Below are 18783 nucleotides of genomic sequence, written 5' to 3'. Positions count from 1 at the left end.
CTCCGTTAGACATTCAAAGAAAGGACCATATAACCATGCTACCATGTTTCAAAAAGGGGCTCGCTTAGTACCAAATGAACTTTGGGTCCGAAATCTCTACTCTTTAAAATGCCTAGCTCGTGACTCACTTTTCACTCGCTCCCCAAAGGATTTTCATCCTGACTGAAGCAGCTTGATCATTTAAACAATCCCCCGTCCATCAACCAGCTAATCATTTCTACCAACAATTCCACTAAATCTCGCTCTTTAACATTCTTTATGAAGAAGGCTTTCGTCACTTCGCTTCAAATCTCCCGATTTGGCAATACCACTACTTCAAAGCAATTAGCAAACCCCGCATCTCGCAGAGAACGCAAATATGGCGTCGAACAATTTTGGAAAGTTCACGGATCTACCATTTGAACTTAGATCCCAAATCTGGGAAGGCCTTAGGCCAAGCAACGATCCTATAAAATCCGACCTTCGTATCCTCCGCACTTCCCGCAGCGTATCATTAGAAATACTTCCTCATCTATACGATAAAGAAATCCTGACTTTTAAGCTACTACCCCTCTACCGCCGGAACTCTTGGATCATAGTAAGAAATCAGCTAGGAGCAACCTGGTTCTTGGAAAGCCTCTCACACGCAGTATCGCTTGGTTTCGCCGACATTCCTTACGAAAAATTGAAGGGCATTGAAATCGAAATTCCAGCACCAGATGTGACAGATCCCGGTCAGTTGATAAACCTCTGGACAAAAGTCCGGGAGTTCCTCCAGCTTCTCCAGGGGAAAGAAATGCCAGAGGTCAACATACATCTCCTCGGCACAGACTCTACTTCATGGATGGCACCTGACGGAAAGCCCCAAATATCAATCAGAGAAGAGGGGCCCCTCGGCTGGCTACCAGGGGTTGATCACGACTATCATATCATCCTTCTCCCCTTCTGCCGCCTGCGCAACTGCCGGAGCGCGAACATCTTCGCTCCGAAAGACATTGATGTTAGAAGGGACGGGAAAGACCACCGAACCCCAATTGAATTCTTTGCTTTTTCCATGCGTTTGAGAGTTCCTTTCGGCGAATTCACGGATGAAGACGGAGACAGCGATGCAGATATGAAGAAGGAGCTCGAGGAGGGGTTTCTCCAATTAGATTCTGCACTTGATGTCATTCCTGGAAAGACGGCCAGGTGGCTGAGGTTAGAACGATTTAGTACCTGGTTTGATGAGAAGGTGTTTGGGGGAAGAAGTAAGTACACCGATGAGTGGGAGAGTATCACTAAGGAGGGGCATTTCTCAGAGGAGATTAAGCATTTTAGGTGGAGGTGGAAGTGCATGGCCGCTTTCAATCCTTGTTCGGCGAAGATGAAGGGGCTGAGGGATTACGACAAGCAGGTTGCAAGAGGTCTTACGATCAATAAGTTGTTCCAGATGTGGTCGGAGGGACGCCGCCTGGTATCTACACGCTTTGAATGGTGGTGGTGGACTGACAAGCATTGGGAGAATCTTTACCGTGCTCAGTGCGATCCCGAGAAGTATAAGAAGCTCGATCGGGAGGAGAGAAAAATGGAGAGAGAAGCAGAGAGTGGATGGTTCCTGGATCTAAGTATCCTGAGCATAACGGAAGGATACCAGGTTCAGGAAGAGGCGAGTCCGGAGGATGGTTGGGATATAGAAGAATGGTTCCGTTTTTATCCGGAGGGGATACCGCCTTTGGATGAAGACTTGTTTATCTTTGAGGCTGAGATGGGTCATGTGTGGTCTGAGGAGTCACGATTTGAGCCGAGGGACAGGTTTCGGAACTGGAACGATGCCACGTTCTTCTGGGAATATAGTTGGAAATCGAAGATGTTTCTCAAGACTAGAAACCGAAGGTCCGGCTGTTCGTGTTGTGGTGAGCACTGAGGATCATGGACTGTCTCAGACTGGAAAAAGAGTTCCGAAGACGCCTCGGCCTAGAATGATGGGTTTGTCTCCTGTATCCAAAGAATTAAAAACAAAGTAGATGATAACACCGGACGCTATTCTTCAATTCTGTCTCGGAGCCCTGAGATATCACAGAATGCACCTGACAGATGCCTTGACTCATTATCAATTGAAGAGCTATCAATGAGGGGATGTGAAGCTAAATAGCAGAGAATCACATGAAATTAAGCAGTGAAGCCTAGCGAGAGCCGGGGGGTGGTATAGAGGCAGCTGCACTTGCTGCCACAATCGTATGGTGATCCGACAGCATATTTATCAATATCCCTGCAGGCTCTTGAAAACCAAGTACGGTCCATGTTATAACAAAACCCTTTCTTTCTTTGGCCGAGAGTATTTGAGCTGAAATGAACAATTCTTGTTCCGTGAAGACACCCGTTAGCTTTGGAATCCGGACTAAAGTTTGACTAAAGGTATGAAATGCTGCAAGTGGTGCCCGAGAGTAAGATAAGCAGGAGCTTCTGAAGTGGACACACTATCCATCCTGACATCCGGTTCCGAGAATGGGTTCTGTTGGGGGCAAAGAAGAAAAGAGACTGGAAATTTATGCTTGCTTTGTTCAAGACTTAAGCCAAAGAATTAGCTCAATTAGAACACCGATATCTTAGAAGTATACGCCGAAACCGAAGATTTGGTTTTCAGTCATACATGCATCTCTACTCAATACAAGATCATCTCAAGCCTATCTTGCTTGCCCGTCCTTCAATGTCATTGTAAGAATTAAGATCATGTCTAAACGTCACGAATTGAACTGAGGCAACGAGCAAAAGAAAATGAAATGTTTGGCCTCTGGAAACTGCTGAAATATGTACAACGGAATAAGCAGTCCACTCCTGTGCATCCTTTCAACTCCCAGATCTCCTAGTTCAAATCCAAGAGTCACATACTGTTCGGGACGCTGAATGTTTGAAATAATTACCTGCGGCTATGAATTCGCCTGCACCCTGCGAGTAGTGAAGGGTATGTCGTACTAAGTGGAAGTGGCTTGTCCAAAAGGCATTGCGGGTAGAATAAAGCTAGAAACCGTGGCTTCCTGCTGTCCAGAGCCAAGACATAGAAGAGGAGGACTGTGGCACTCCGGTGGTCCCGTATTATGCTCTTCGAGGAGTGTGCTTGCACTGCTTGCTCACCAGAGAGATCTACTAATGCGAATGATCTCAGGTGGTGGTCTATCAGGTGAACCGGGAACTGCGATGTCGTGTTAGCAAAGCCAATCACGCCAATCCCAGTGATGCTGAACGCACCGATAAAGGTCTTTGAAGTCAATATTTGGCTATCCCACGAAGATATGCGAATACTTCTAGTTGAAAATTTGCAGGCTTGAAGTGGATTGAGGTTGCATCAACGTTGAAGTTCTGGCAGAAACGTCTGGATAGCGGCGGGCGTTGCTCTCAGTGGAAGGGTCCAAGTCAGCTATGATTAGAGTCCGTTCATGAAATTAAGAGGGAAGGGAATCGCTTACCTGCAACGGTCATGTTTCATCACATCAACAAGAAAATCGAGTAACGTATCCACCATTGTAATGTCAATCAAGGGGAGAATCGCGATTGGTAAGGAGAGGATAGTTCGTTAGCTTCACCACCTTAGTGGCTACTAGTCTCTGGCACCACGAAGAGGTGAACCAAGCCAGAGGCTAAACGAATGTGGGGGAGTATACAGTATACTAACAATGAAAAGCACAACGAGCAAAAGCAAAACACATGACGAAAACAAAAGAAAAGAGGCACTTGCCGAATACTTACCTAAACCCCACTCTTACGATTCTCCGCCACCTTCTTGACTCTCCTATCTTTCTTCAATTCCTTTCCCGTTTTCGTCTCTGTTTTCCCTGTCAAAGTATCAATGGTTACTACTTGGAGCTTGAGATAGTTACCAAGCTCCTTCAAGGCCCTCTCCGGATTTAGTCCGATTATTTGGATGAAACCATCACGAAGATCCTTCCACAGCGCCGAGATCTCCTGGCTGGTCTCACTATTCTCCGATGGGTCATTTACAATCTCGTCATTGTCCTTATCATCCGACTTCAGGACTTTAGCTGGCGGTTCGCCGTCAAGAGAGCCCGAAGGCCCCCTTTTCCGGTGTCCCGTAGCCTCCGGATCGGACCGAAGCCCTTTCCGGCGCCCATCCGTGGTCCAAGCACTCGAAGGCCGAAAAGAACCACCTATGAAGGATTGCCTTAGAAGGACTTCCGGAAGGCGTTTAAGTTGTGCGAGGGGGGCTAGGTTCCGGCACTATGGGATTGGCGGAGAGTTTCCCCTCGAGACGCTCCATCCAGGCACCATCCTCTCCCTTCACGATTGCCCTGTCTCTATAGAACTCGATAATTCCCTCCCACTTGTCTAAGTGCTTCATTTGGTCCTCGGGGAGTATATCCGGCAGCGCCCGAAGATCCTTGTCGATGTGATGGGCCAGGGCTTCCCAATCGCGAGCTATCTTCAGGGCTCCAGCCTCTGAGTGGCAGACCAAATTTCTGTCACTATAGGCCAAGCATGCGAGCTTTGCTCCTTCGGGACCCGGAAAACCCTCATCTTGCGCAGCCAGTCTTACCATGGACTTCTCGAGTACTTCCATTGCCCGAGCATCGGCCTTCGAAGAGCATTTGCCGCGCAAGAGAGGTCCCAGATCCGTGGCTCGCGTAACTTTTGGAAAGTCGGGAGTCGAGTTCTTCAGGTAGTTGAAGACCGCCCCTGCGTAGTCACCTAACCGACAGTGTGCACGCAAAGTTGCGAGGTCTTGCTTCGCCGCGACCAGCTCTTGGTTGCTGGCTTGGATGGCTGCTGCTTCGGACTCGGTCGTTCGTTGAAGGCAGCGGACCAAGTCATGCACCTCAACCCGCGACAGAGTGACAGAGTCAGTAGCAGATCCAGCTAACTTACTGCTGAGAAACGCAATCATGAATTGCGTGGAAGCTGGTGGTGTCTGACTCGCTCGAAATTTTGGACGGAAAGCAAGAGAAGTAGAGTCGGAGGATGCCATCTTTGCCTTAGTATTTGTTTCTAATTGGAGCTTTTACTTACTCAGTTTCAATTCTCAAACTGGGAGTACAATGGCCTATTCAGAACGTTAGTAGTCGCATACGCATGGCCACAAGTAGTGGTGGTGGCGGCTTACTGTCGTAGTCGCAATGGTGATGAAGGATGGAAAAGATAAGAAGCGGGCGGAGGAAGATCAACAATTCTTTCCAAAACGTGGGAGGTACCTACCATGTTGGAAATTTCTGAACCCGACGACGTTTTGGTTAAAAGTGGCAGGTCCGGGAATGACGACTCAGTAGCGTGAACCTAAAGCCAACCGCTATTCGATATTAAGAGCGCCCAGTGGTAATAGGCCCCGAAGCAATGATATTGAATTGCTCGCCGGGCGACTCGTTTGTAGAAATGATGAACTTGATGGGGGATGAGGGATTGCTTAATGATCAAGCCACTTTAGTCAGAATTTAAATCTCTGGGGTAGTGGGTGAAACGTGAGTCACGAGCTCCGCACCATGAAAGTCGAGTTTTCAGACTCAGAACTCGGAAAGAAAACGCGTTTGATTTCGCATGGCGGATCTATCGCCTCTGGATATTTGAGCCCCTCGTTGTATATTCAGACTCAAATGCGCCGCTCAAAAAGGGGCTCGCTTGCCAGTTGCCGAGAGAGAGGCAATAGAATGAAATCGCCAGAATTGGGACATCGCAGCCATTGTACAAGGAATTGATGCAACAAATTAGTGAAATTGAAATCGCCGTCTTCAATTAATAATGTTCAGTCCCAAATCTTGTATTTCTCAAAATGTGGGATCTTCGAACTAGATAAATCAAATTTCACACACTATTGGATCACCCGTTGTCAAATGGCCCACTGCGTAGCCGCAATTGATTAAGGTTGTCAAAGATTAATAACCGCAAACACCAAGTGCATACGGTTACACAGATCACAGCAGCAGGCAGTAAGGTCTGAGTTTGATGAGAAAATGGGGATTATCACGTGATCGGTGGTGATTGGAAAGGGTGTTGAAATTAGGGGCCTGAGGCCCCTAATAGGCTTAGTAAGCCCTGGAACAGAGCCTTAGGGGCTGTGCACTAATGGGGCTTAAGCCATAGGCTTATTACTGAGTATATTATGCCCTGTGAGGGTAAATCGGTTCAGCTGAGGTTGAATGGTTCAGTATAAGGCTCTCTGGTTTAGGGGTTTAGTGCATGTGACTGGTCTGCGACGACTCAACACCTCCTCGCGGTGCAGACTGGAAACCTATAGCTTTCCGAGGATAAGCTATAGGGCTAAGATTGAGTCAAAAAAACGACGCTCCTTGAACGGTGCAATTCGACTGCGTCGTCCCGAATCGACTGTGATACGACATGATCTCGAGATCTTTCTTCGATACCCTCCCGCTCGCGCACCGGGCGCTCCCTCGACGATACCTCTCGATCTCTTACCGGAGTCCTCTCTTTTCAGCTGAGATGGCCTGCTAGCCTTGGCGATACCGAGCAGTAGTGGTCGGCATACCTCTCAGAACAGATCAGCATCTTACGGACATACCTTGCCGCCTTACATGTCTGTATAATACATCCCTTCGCGGAGATCTTCTTGTGGCACAGGGCCAAAGGTGCCAAATTATGCCGTAGCTTATGCCCTTAAGCCGGCAAGTACCTCTTGAAAAAGAGGCAGTTTCAAATCTTTGAATCGGAGGGATATGCCCGGACAAATCTCTATATTCACGAGTAGTAACTGAGGTGTGCAAGGCTCAGGGTTATTACGGATAGTAACATGGAGTATGGATGGAAATTCGTTGTGGATGGCATATTCGAAATAACTCAAGAGAGTGCTCTATATTCAATATAGTATCCCTGGGCATGGGCAAGGGAAGAGCCTCTCGAAGGAGGAGAGCGGCCAGAATGGGTTCGATTCCCTAGTTAGGTGGCCACCTGGCCAGGCGTAGTATACAAGAGATAGAGTGGCCGGGGTCCTCCTTTCTTGGACATTATCCCACCTACGAAGCACTATTAGTGGGACCGCTTTTGTATATATTGCAGCCTGAGGCGCGAGCTGTTCCCCCCCGTTCGTCAATACGAGCGATTGATCAATCGCCCCCTCCCATTGATCAATCGCCCTCCCGATTGATCAATCGTAGCGCCCGATTAATCAATGGGGGGGGATTACGATTCGGGTTCCACAGTGGGTCCCGATTGATCAATCGGGACCCCGATTGCCCAATCGGGTAATATTGAGGTTTCGGGAATGGCAAAAGCAGTATATATTAGTATACTTTACCCAAATCAAGCTTTATTATACATGCCTCCCACTTCGTCTAGGTGCTTTCATAGCTACCCTAGCCCTTTTTGGTACCCTCACACCCACTTGTTCACCTGATTCCCCTTCTCTAGCTCCATCCTCACGTGCTTGCTCAATAGCTACTCTCTTCTTTGCTCTCTCAGATACCCTTCTAGCCTTCTGAACTGACGAAATTGAACCCCGATTATTCTCCTTTGCCACTGCTTTGGGGAGGGTAATTTTGTCTTTCTTGTGGGCCGTACTAGTAATAGGCAAATCAGGATAAGTTGATTATGAAGCAACTTTATTGAGAGTATTGTGCGGCCAGAGGGTTATAAGCTCACCATGCTTAGTAGTCAACCGGTAGCCCTGTTTTTAATTAGCTTTAGCCAAAAGTATATCCTCATAAGTTATATACCTTTGAAGTCTTTTCCAGAACTCTCACTGGAATCCGAGCCATTTCTGTACTGAATCGATATTGCTTTGGGATCTGTAGGGTTGCGATCTCCTGAATATCATATTTAAGAGCTTTAGTACTAGCCCTCTTTACCATCTTCTCTTACTGTTTCTTTATATGCTCCGCAACTCTCTTAGTTAGTTCAGATAAAATCATCTCCTCTGCTACTTCCTTCTGTTCTGCTTCCTTATTAACGAATAAGCTATCCTCTCTATTCTCTTCTTCTCCTTAAACCTCAATGGTAGATGATTATTCAGAAGCACCACTCTTATTAATATCGATTTCCCTCTCTCCTAAGGCTATACGTATACGGCAAGCACTCTCCTTATGATTCAGGAAATTAGTAGGTGGCTTTCGTCCAAACCAGACCTTGTACGGCGTATTACCCTTAGGAAGGGCAGATATAGCCGTAGTATTGATTACCCATGCAATCAAAGGAAGTAATTGTATCCAAGATTGGATACCAGTATCCGCTCGTATGGCCCGCAGTCGTTTCTTGAAGATTCGATTAGTAACCTTAATAGAGCCCTGAGATTGGGGGTAATAAGCTCGTCCGCAAATAATCTTTACCCCTCTCTTCTTGCAAACCTCAATTACTTTCCCCTTAAACTCGCCCCCATTATTACAGGCTAGAATGGCAATATACCCATTGTCATTTAGCCATTTAATAAGCTCGTCTGCAGCTTCGTCCGCAGTCTTAGCCTTAAGCCCACGGATCCAAACGAACTTGGAAAAATGGCATTTTAATTACCAGATCTACGTATATTCTCTATCCGGATCATGCTATAATAATATTAGTAAGTGGTATAGATAAAAATCGCGATTTTTATGATTTTCGCGAAAATCGCGAAAATCGCAGGAAAAGCTCAAAAATGCAGGAAATGCAGGAAATGCAGGAAAGGCTAAAATAGGGGCAAATCATATGACTTAGGGAACACTTATACGGAAATCTATTAAATCCAGAACTATACGCTGGCCAGGATAATAAGATTTAATGGGTATTACCCCTGTATTATTCTTTTGAGCCTTCTCCTTATTGCAATGAGCATAATGGGCACTTATCCAAGCGTAATTGTTACGGGATGGGCCATACCAAAGTCGTCTTGTATACTCAAATACAGTATTAGAAGCTATTATATAATTAGTATAAAAATTAGTAGCTTTAAGGGAATACTTACCTGTCTGTATTAATTTCTCATAAATAGTAGTCAAAATCTCAAAGGCATTATTATAGCAAAGAGTATACCGGGCTGGAAGGATCTCATTGCGGCGAGTATCATGGTACTCCTTATGATATACTTGATTATCCTGAAGCTCGTATAAGTGGGATTCGTACTTGATATTAGCCTGGTAGCGCTTCTCTGCCTTAGTTCTACCAGGAAGCGGAGTATTAGGATTTTGAAGCCACTATCTAATATCCATACGTTTCCTAGTAGTAAGAATTTTCCTACTACCCCCCTTAGCAAGCCTCTGATCCCATGTAGCTTCGTCTTCGGCAGACCAATTATTAGTAGGCTCTTTAGTAATTAGGGAGGGCAAAAACTGGGTGCCAGACGAACGAGCTCCTGGAGTAGTAATATCAAAATATTGCTCTGCTCGCCCATAAATACGCTGACGAGGCGTATACGGGATTGGGGATGAACGAAGGGTTGAAAGAGACATATTGGAAGTAAGGTAATTGATTAATTGAGAGGTATAAAAATCAGTGGTTGTGCTTGGTAAATTGGTGCTTGTGGTACTTGTAGTGTGAACTGTGTCTAGAAAATAAGGGAGTAAAGGCCCCATACATATCTAGAAGCTCTGGAGAAGTATCTTTACCCCTATTATTACTTCCCTTAATGCCTAGAAAAAAATTAAATAAACTATGTAATGCTATAGGTATAGTATAAATAAGTGAGGTATAAGCGAAATAAGAAAATTAGACTTGAGGATATACTTAGTATTAAATATTAGAAATCTATATTATAGCATAAAGAGTAAGGCTTAAGCAAAGTGAAGAACATAGAATTGAGGATATATTTAGTATGAACTAGTAAGTAAAAGCTTTCAGCTCCCTTAGCCCCATTAGCCCCGAAACCCCAATATTATGCGATTGATCAATCGGGACATCGATTGATTAATCGGGACCCACTGTGGAGCCCGAATCGTAATCCCCCCCCCATTGATTAATCGGGCGCTACGATTGATCAATCGGGAGGGCGATTGATCAATCGCTCGTATTGACGAACGGGGGGTATCAGAGCAACTCTCCTCTCTTTAGCCTGAAAAACGTACGAGCTAATAAGGAATCAAAAACAAGAACTTGCCATTAGTGCATGTGACTTAGGGGGTTCAGGGCTATATATACAGGCTACCTACCACTATAGAACAGTAGTCAATTCAGTACGTTTTACTTGGTTTATATTATAAGCACGTGACCCTAGCTTTATTATTAAGCTAGTTCAACAGGTTATGAGTACCGAACACTACCTCTACATACTATAAATCACTGAATTAGCTCACTTGTACCTACCGGAAATATCCTTTAGAATATATTATAGAAGACGACTTTAGTATAGAGAAGCCCCGAATCGCCAGGCTTATAGGGCCCAATTATAGGCCCTGGAGCGTTCAGGTACATAGGCTTTTGATTAATCAAAGCCTATGGAATGTGGTTAGCCTAGGGGTGGAAACTACTATAGAACCGGGTTCTATAGGGGGTTTAGCGGCTCAAAGCTCTGGAGATGGGAGCAATCCTAAGGCTTTAGGGCCTTCCGATTATATAAAGGTAAAGGATATTAAAGCAAGTACTATAATCATGAGTTTATATACTCAGGAAGCCTTATAGCATATATTATTTCTTGGAATAGCCAGGGAGTAATGAAATATACTAGAAGTACTATATGTTCCCTGGATATATAGTAGCTTAATACTAAAATTCAGGCTTTTACTAGCTATAAGCCACCGGAACGGGGTGCTACTATTACTATAGTAGCTACGGAATTAAGTACTTTATAATACGAAATCGGAACTATTAATTCTATAGAAAGGCCCTCTAAAACCCTCAAAATATTAATTCTTTTTGGGGCTATTAGGGTACTAGATAAGCGCTTCGCTCTCCTGATATTATAGCTAGAGATTAGTAGAACTACTACTAATTATAATATAATAGTAACTTGCTTTAATAAGTATAAACGGAGAATAGAACTAAAAGAAGCCCTAAAGAAATCTGTTTTACTAGCTAAAACAGGAGAAAAAGGCCCTAAAAAGACCTCTTAGGAGAAGTGCTTTAACTATAGTAAATAAGGCTATAGAAAATCTGATTATAAGAATAAGAAGATAAAGAAGTAAGAAAATCAGGAAAAGAGCCCTAGTATAGGGCCTTTGGTAATTTCTGGAAAAGGTAAAGAACTCTTTTTAGGGCCTGGAAAATTAATTAAGAAGCCTATAGCAAATACTAGTAGTATTAAAACCAGTTAGATAGCTTTAGTAGAGACCCTACCTATAGTAAGGATTTACTATAAGTTATTAATTCTGGAAGTTCCCGGTATATAACTTATTTACGGAAGGCTTTTACTAAATATAAAATACTAGATATTTTTATACTAGTAATTATAGCAAATGGGGCCAGGTATTATATAGTAACTGCAGGCTAGTATGGGAGGGAAACTGCGACAAGACAAAAACCCATATAAAGTATACCAGAGCGCAAAACGTGACTTGATAGCAAAATAACAAATCAAAAGCGTAAATAGTAAAGCATAAATAGTATACAGTGTGCAAAAGCTCAATTAATTAAATTCTCATGAAGGATTGTTCTCTAAGTCTACAGAAAAATTAGCTTTCTTATGTGATTTCCGCAAGTCACGTGCAAAAGGCCGCGGCCTTTGCCATGTGACCTAAACCTCAAAACCGCCAAAACAATATGATTTTTGACGAGTACGGCCTGCCGTACCACACTAGTTACTCACGTGACTATATATACTATATTTAGCTCTAGCTATTTATATTATATTTTTCTTTCTCTTATAATCTAATTATATTATAATACAATTATATTTAATATAATACCCGGATTCCGGCTATTATAAAAAGTATTATATTTTTATAAGTAGCCCTAGAGGCCTCTATATAAATAGTAAAGCTTACTGGAATACTTTATATATCTAAGCTTATTAAAAGCTTAATTTCGGTATTATAGCTTTAAGATAAGAATATTACTATATATATTATTATTAGTTTTATTAAAAAAAGGTTTTTAATTAAGTTTTAAGAAATAGTAATAGAAGTTACTAGTTATTTAGAAAAAGTATATATTCTAAATAGTATTTTATAAAATACTAATATTAGACTAAAAATAATTATAATACCAGAAAACTAAACTAGTAATTACTTTTAATATTACTAGTTTAACTATTTGAGCTCTATAAGCCTAAAGCTAGAATATATTATTTCTATAAAACTTAAAGAACTTATTAAAGCTTTTTAGAAGCCTTATAAATCCTATATTAAGACTAAAATAATAAGAGTAATAAATTAAAAAGCCTCTAAAAGAGCTATAACTTTATTAGAACGGATTTATAATAATTTTTAGGGCCCTTATAATATATTTATATTAGAGGAAAATACTTATATATTTATATTTATAAATAATTATATCCGGAAATTATAAATATATTTTACTAAAACTAGAAAATAACTAAAAACTATATTTTTATAATTTAAAGCCTTAGTATAGCTAGAATTAGAATATAGAATTAAGGCTATATATTATAATAATATTTCGAAATATAAGTTTTTGGAAACTTTATTATTAGATAACTATAATATATAATTTAAATATATTATTATTTATATTTCTAAATAGAATAAAGTTTCTAAATACCTAAACTAGAGCTTAATATTAGTAGCTAGAGCTATATTATTAGATATTAAGCTCTTTATATAATTCTAGAAAAAAGCTATAATTATAGTTTATTATTTACGGAATTAAATACTTATAAAGCCTATTAAAAGAATTTCAGAAAAAGCCTATAATAGAAAATATTCTAATATTAGATATTTTAGAATATATAAATATATAATATATATATAAGTCTCTAAGAAAAATTACTTAAAAATAAATAATATAATTATTAAGGCCTATTTTATAGGCTATATATTTATATTAAGGTAATATAGGCTATATAAGCCTAAATAAAAACAAATTATAGTATTTATAATACCTGTTTTTTATAAAAACAAATAATTAAAATAAAACTAGAATAAGAAGCTTATAAGAAAGAAAATAGTTCTATTTAATCTAATAGAAATTATTATAATTCCCAGATATCCGGTATCTGAAATATCTTATTAGATATTAGATATCTTCTAGATATATATAATATAGCTGCTTTATTAGAGAAATATACTTGAAATATACTAGAAATATTTAGAAAACTAAGCCTCTTTAAAACTAGTATATTATAGGATATATATACTTCCTTATAGCCTCTTATATTCTAGTTTTCTCTTTCTTAGCTTTGAATTATTTTTATAAGAAACCTTTTATCTTACTTTCTAAGCCCTAAATACTATATTTATAATAGTATTTAAAGCTTACTTTCTTTAATCTTATAGAGGATTTCAAATAAACTAATTTAGAACTATTAGTAATATAGGTATTACTAAAATAATAGAATCTCAGAAATACAAGTAATAAACTCTAGAATAATAAAAGCAAAAAGCTTTAGAATTCTTAGAGAAATTAGGTATTTATATTTTTATAAATATATACTAGTAATATATTAGAAATCCTTTTCAAAAACCCGAAAATCAAAGAACTTTAAATAAAGGCTATTCTTTAATTAAGTTCTAAAGTAATAGATATTTATAGACTAGTAATCTAACTACTATTCTTAAGCCCTATCTTATAACCTTATAGGCCTTATATATATACTAGTAATAAGATTACTAGAAAGAATATAATAGAAGAAAAATATAATAGGTTAATTTCCTAGAATATTATATAATCAGGAATTATATTAACTTTTACTAAGGCTTCTGGTAAAGCTCCTACTAATTCAGGTTATCCTATTAGTAGCTCTTTCCAAACTAAATATCCTATTAGTATTTCTAAAGAATTTATAAATAAGTCTATAGAAATAGAATTCTCTGCTTTTATTATAAAGCTTCTAGAAACTAATAATTATATTATTACTAGAGAGTTATATAAATGGGCTAAAGAACCCAATATCTTATTTTTAGATATTAATATTATTATAAAAAGCTATTTTATATAAAAACGCTTATAATTATAATAAAGCTATTCTCGAGAATACTAAGCTTTATAATATTAAGCTTAAGAATAATATTAAATACTATATAGCTATAGTAAATTAGCTTATAGTAGCTCTAACTATTTCTGCTTTACTTACTCTAGCTATTTCAAACCTTTTTTAAAAGAATTCCGAACTATTTCTCGCTTATTTCCGTCTAAAATCCCCTATATTTTATATTTTCTTTAGAAGTACTAGAGTTACTAAACTCCTAGATTTAATTCTCTTTATTAGAGATTATACTATCTTTAATAACTAGCTAGTTTAGATTAAAAATAAGCTATAAGAAAATACTAATTTATATCTCTTAAAGAATCTCAAGATTATTTATATTTCTAATAAACTTACTAGTAATATTCTTATTCTAACTAACTTTTATATAAATAAAAATAGTCCGAATTAGTACTATTAGCTCTTAGAGCTCTATTTCTATCTAAAAAAGCTATATTCTAACCCTAATAAAATATAGAATACTTATTATAATTTTAGTAAGCTTTAAATATATTCTAGTTAAATATTTTAGAAGTTCTATATTTTCTTTTTATAACTATTTATAGAAGATAATATTAGTTTTTAAGATATTAAATATAAACTAAATAAGAAGCTCTTACTAAAGCTCTAGAAATTAGTATATATATATTATAATAATTCTTTTATTAATACTATTTGCTTTACTTAATATTATACTATTAATAATTAGTAAATTAAAGCTATATATAAGAAAACTAAGAAATATAAGAAAATAGAAACTATTTCAGTCAAGTTTATTTCTAGTACTATATTTCTAAAAAGGAGTTCAAAAAGCCTATATTAACTATTTTTATTAAGTATATATCTCCTTATAAGTACAAGTAATATTTTATAAAAACCGAGAATCTCTTAATTATTAAGTATTTTAACTATAACGAGTTCGGCTATTATATTAGATATTATCCGGTTTTATATAATAAAGAAATTAAGATAGCTCTTTCTAGAATCGAGCCGGGCTTAGTTTCTATTTTACTAGAATATACTATTCTAGTAAAGTATTTAGAGAATTTAAGCTCTAATTCTAGTATAGAACCAAGAAACAAGTACTTCTAAAGAAAGTCTCTATTTTAAGGACTTATAGTATAAATTTAGTAAAGATTAACTTGATTTATTTAATAAAAGAGAATATTCTTATAATATCCTATATTATTAGTATAAATAAATTAGGAATTAAGTCTTTTTTCCTTATTAATACTAGAACTAATAGTTATACTTTTATTAATATAAAGCTTACTTAGCTTATAAAGTAATTCTTAGAAATAGAACTATAACTTCTTTTCTTATCTTATATTATATATAGTTTTAATAGAAAGCTAGCTAAGTTTATTAAGAAATATATAGAAGTCTTATTTCTAATTAATAAATAAAATATTAATATACCTATAGTTATTATAAACCTTAGAGATTATAATATTATTTTTAGTAAGAAATAAATAATATATATTAATATTCTAGTTAATTATAAAAATATAGGCTTATATAGCTAAAAAAAAAAAAAAAATCTAAATTTATATAATTCAGTTATATTATTAGTATTTTATAATAATAGCTAGAGAAGTAATCTAATAAGAAATATTAAAAGAATACTAATTAATAAGATTTTATTATAAGCTATTTCTAGAAACCTTTTATTCTAAAATAATTTTCTTTTTTTAAAACTAATTAGAGAAAATTATATAGAATTATAGAAAAGAAGCTTTTATAGCCTAATTAAAATATAATATCTAAGTAAAAGCCAAAAAAGCAAAAAAAAGTTCTTAATAAAAAGTAAATATTAGATCTAGCTATTCTTATCTCTATAGTATTTAATTATATAACTAAAAGAGAAAATAATATTATTAGTTAAATCTCTATTTATAAGATTAATAAGAAGCTTAAAGCCCGGAAAAAAGAAGTTATTTCTAGCCTAGAGAATTAATAACTAGAAGAAATAGAGCTTTAGTAGCTATAAAAAATATTACTTCTGGAATTTAAGAAATATATCTTTATTTCCTCTAAAAAGAAATCCAATATTTTTTCTTTCTATAAATTATATAATTATAAAATTCAGATTAAAGGCCTAAAAAGAACTAAAAGTATTAAATATTAACTTTTCCGGTAATAATCTATTTAAAAGCTTCTAGAAATCAAGTATTTCTTAAAAGATAATCTAGCTAAGGGCTTTATTAAAGCTAGTTAGGCTCCCTTTATTTTACTAGTTCTTTTTATAAAGAAAGTAAATAGAGGTTTATATTTCTATATTAATTTCTGTTATCTAAATAATATTATCTAAAAGAATTAATATTTTCTTTTATTTATTAATAAGACTTTAAGTTAATTATTTAAGGCTAAGATTTATATTAAACTAGATATTTATTAAGCTTTCTATTATATAGCTATAGACCCGAATTCTCAGGAGCTAATAATATTTCGTATTTACTATAAAATATATAAATATAATATTCTCTAGAAAGGCCTTATAAATAGCCCGGCTATATATTAATATTATATAAATAATATATTCTTTAAATATCTAAATAACTTTTATATAATATATTTTAATAATATTTTTAGTTATTTAGAGAACCTAGTAAAGTATAAATAGTATATATAAAAAGTACTAGACTATTTATATCTTATTAGCCTCTAAATAAATATTAAGAAATCGGAATTTAAAGTTATATATATAAAGTATTTAGGCTTTATTATTTCTATATCTAGTATTAAAATAAATCCTAATAAAGTTAAAGTAATATATAACTAGTAATTCCTAAAAATAATTAAGGATATATAGTTCTTTCTTAGCTTCTATAACTTTTATAAATACTTTATTAGAGAATATAAACAAATTATTAAATCTTTTATCTTATTTATAAAAAAGGAAATTTCTTTTAAATAATTTAAATAATATTAAAAGGCTTTTATTTGCCTAAAAAAAGCTATAATTTTTATTTTAATTTTATAATACTATAATTTAGATCTATTTATAATAATAGAAATAGATATATTTAAAGAAGTAATTACTAGCCTACTTTTTTAATAAAACCCAGAAATAAGCCTTTAGTATTCTATAGCTTATTTTTCCAAAACTGTATTTCTAATAAAGCTTAATTATAATATATATAATAAGGAAATATTTATTATAATATAAGTACTAGAGAAATAAAAAGCTAAGCTAGAGAGCTTTTAGAATACTTCCTTTAAGGTCTATTCTAATTACTATATCTTAAAGTACTTTATAACTACTAAGAAGTTCTTTTCTTAATAAGCTAAATAGGCTAAGCTTTTATTCTACTATTATTTTAAGCTTATATATTATTCTAGAAAATTAAATAAATAAGTAAATATTTTATTATAAAAATAAAATAAAGTAAATACTTAAGGCCAGATTAAGAAAAAGCTATAAACTCAAGTACTTTTCCCTAAAAATAAGATTAATCCGGAAATTATTTATAACTTATAGCTTATAGTAATATTTTATAAAATCGGCTTATTTCATTCAGAATTTGGCCCTAAAAACCAAGTATATACTAAAGACTTTTCGGAAGAAAATACCCTTAATAGAGATATAATTTCCCTAGAAAAAAGTATTTTCTTAGAAGCTTTACTAATAAACTCTATTATAGTAGCCCCTATAAAAGTATTATTAGAAGCTTCTATTAAGTATAATAGTTTATAGTTTATAAATAAGATCCTATAAATTAATTATATATTACCGGATTATTTTTATAAATTATTCTAATTTATAAAATATATAATAAACTTCTTTCTAGATATTCTGGATATATAAAGCTCTATTAATTATTAAAAAAGTAATATTATTAGCTATTTATAAGCAAGAATATTAATTAATACTATAATAATTATTATACTTATAAGAGATTATATATATCTAGAAATAAAAAGCCTAATTTATTTTATTTCTTTCTAGTTTCTAATTACTTCTAATAATATATTATTATAAATTTTAAGAGCTATCTAGAAAATAAATTAGGCTATAATATAATTACTATATTTATAAATTACTTATCTAAATACCTAATTATAATTCTAGTACGAGATATAATTATAATTAAGTAGCTAATACTTCTATTTTTATTTTATATAATATATTAAATAAGTATTTCAGAAATAATTATATTAGATTAGGAACTCTAATTTATATCCGATTTTTAAAGCAAATTCTATATAAGAATTAGTATAAAGCTTAAGCTCTTTATAGCTAATTATTTCTAAATAAATAAATAAATAAACGAAAATTATTAATTAGTATTTTAATTAGAGATTATATTTATATATTAATTATTACTAGAATAACTAAAATAAATAAGTTATTATAATTAATTATTAATAAGCCTCTTTTTAGTATAAAACTATTAGCTAGTTCTTATTTATAATTAAAAAGGGCTATAAGCCTTATATTTCTCTAAACTAGAATTTCTCTATTAAAGCTAATTTACCTAAAAAGAAGCTAAATAGAAATAAAGCTAAAGTATTAATAAATTAATTATATAAATTATAATAACTTGCCTAAGGCTATATAAAATAAATATAGGAATAATATATAGTATAAGCTAATAAGTATTATTATCTAATTAATTTCAAAGTCGGAAATAAAATATAGATTACTATAAAGTACTAGAAATTCAATTATCCGAGCCAGAAGCTAGGGAACTAAATAAAGGGCCTATTTGAGATTCTAGAATAGTATAGCTATTTATTTCTCCTAAAATTACTAGAAATTATAAAGATATATCTAGTTTTTTATATAGAGAAGCTATAAAAAGACTTCTAGAATTCTTTATTAGATT

General features: G+C 34.8%; 2 protein-coding genes across 2 annotated transcripts; one reads left to right on the top strand and one right to left on the bottom strand.

The window, feature by feature from the left end:
* Window positions 1-358: 358 nt before the first annotated feature.
* Window positions 359-1997, top strand: K444DRAFT_669886 (uncharacterized protein; the record flags this gene model as incomplete). Its single annotated transcript, XM_024887568.1, has 1 exon — window positions 359-1997. The coding sequence occupies one exon, from the start codon at window positions 359-361 to the stop codon at window positions 1880-1882; it is 1524 nt and encodes a 507-aa protein (XP_024729203.1). The 3' UTR covers window positions 1883-1997.
* A 1546-nt stretch (window positions 1998-3543) lies between these two features.
* On the bottom strand, window positions 3544-5166 carry K444DRAFT_637477 (uncharacterized protein; the record flags this gene model as incomplete). The annotated part of the gene is made up of 4 exons (XM_024884129.1): window positions 3544-3623; window positions 3720-4121; window positions 4240-4966; window positions 5164-5166. 4 exons carry the CDS (start codon window positions 5164-5166, stop codon window positions 3544-3546), a joined length of 1212 nt encoding a protein of 403 aa, XP_024729202.1.
* Window positions 5167-18783: the final 13617 nt, after the last annotated feature.

This window comes from Hyaloscypha bicolor (assembly GCF_002865645.1).
Source record: "Hyaloscypha bicolor E unplaced genomic scaffold K444scaffold_182, whole genome shotgun sequence".
Taxonomy (NCBI): Eukaryota; Fungi; Ascomycota; class Leotiomycetes; order Helotiales; family Hyaloscyphaceae; genus Hyaloscypha; species Hyaloscypha bicolor.
Note: the sequence above shows the minus strand (reverse complement) of the source record. Positions and strands in the feature narration are given on the sequence as shown.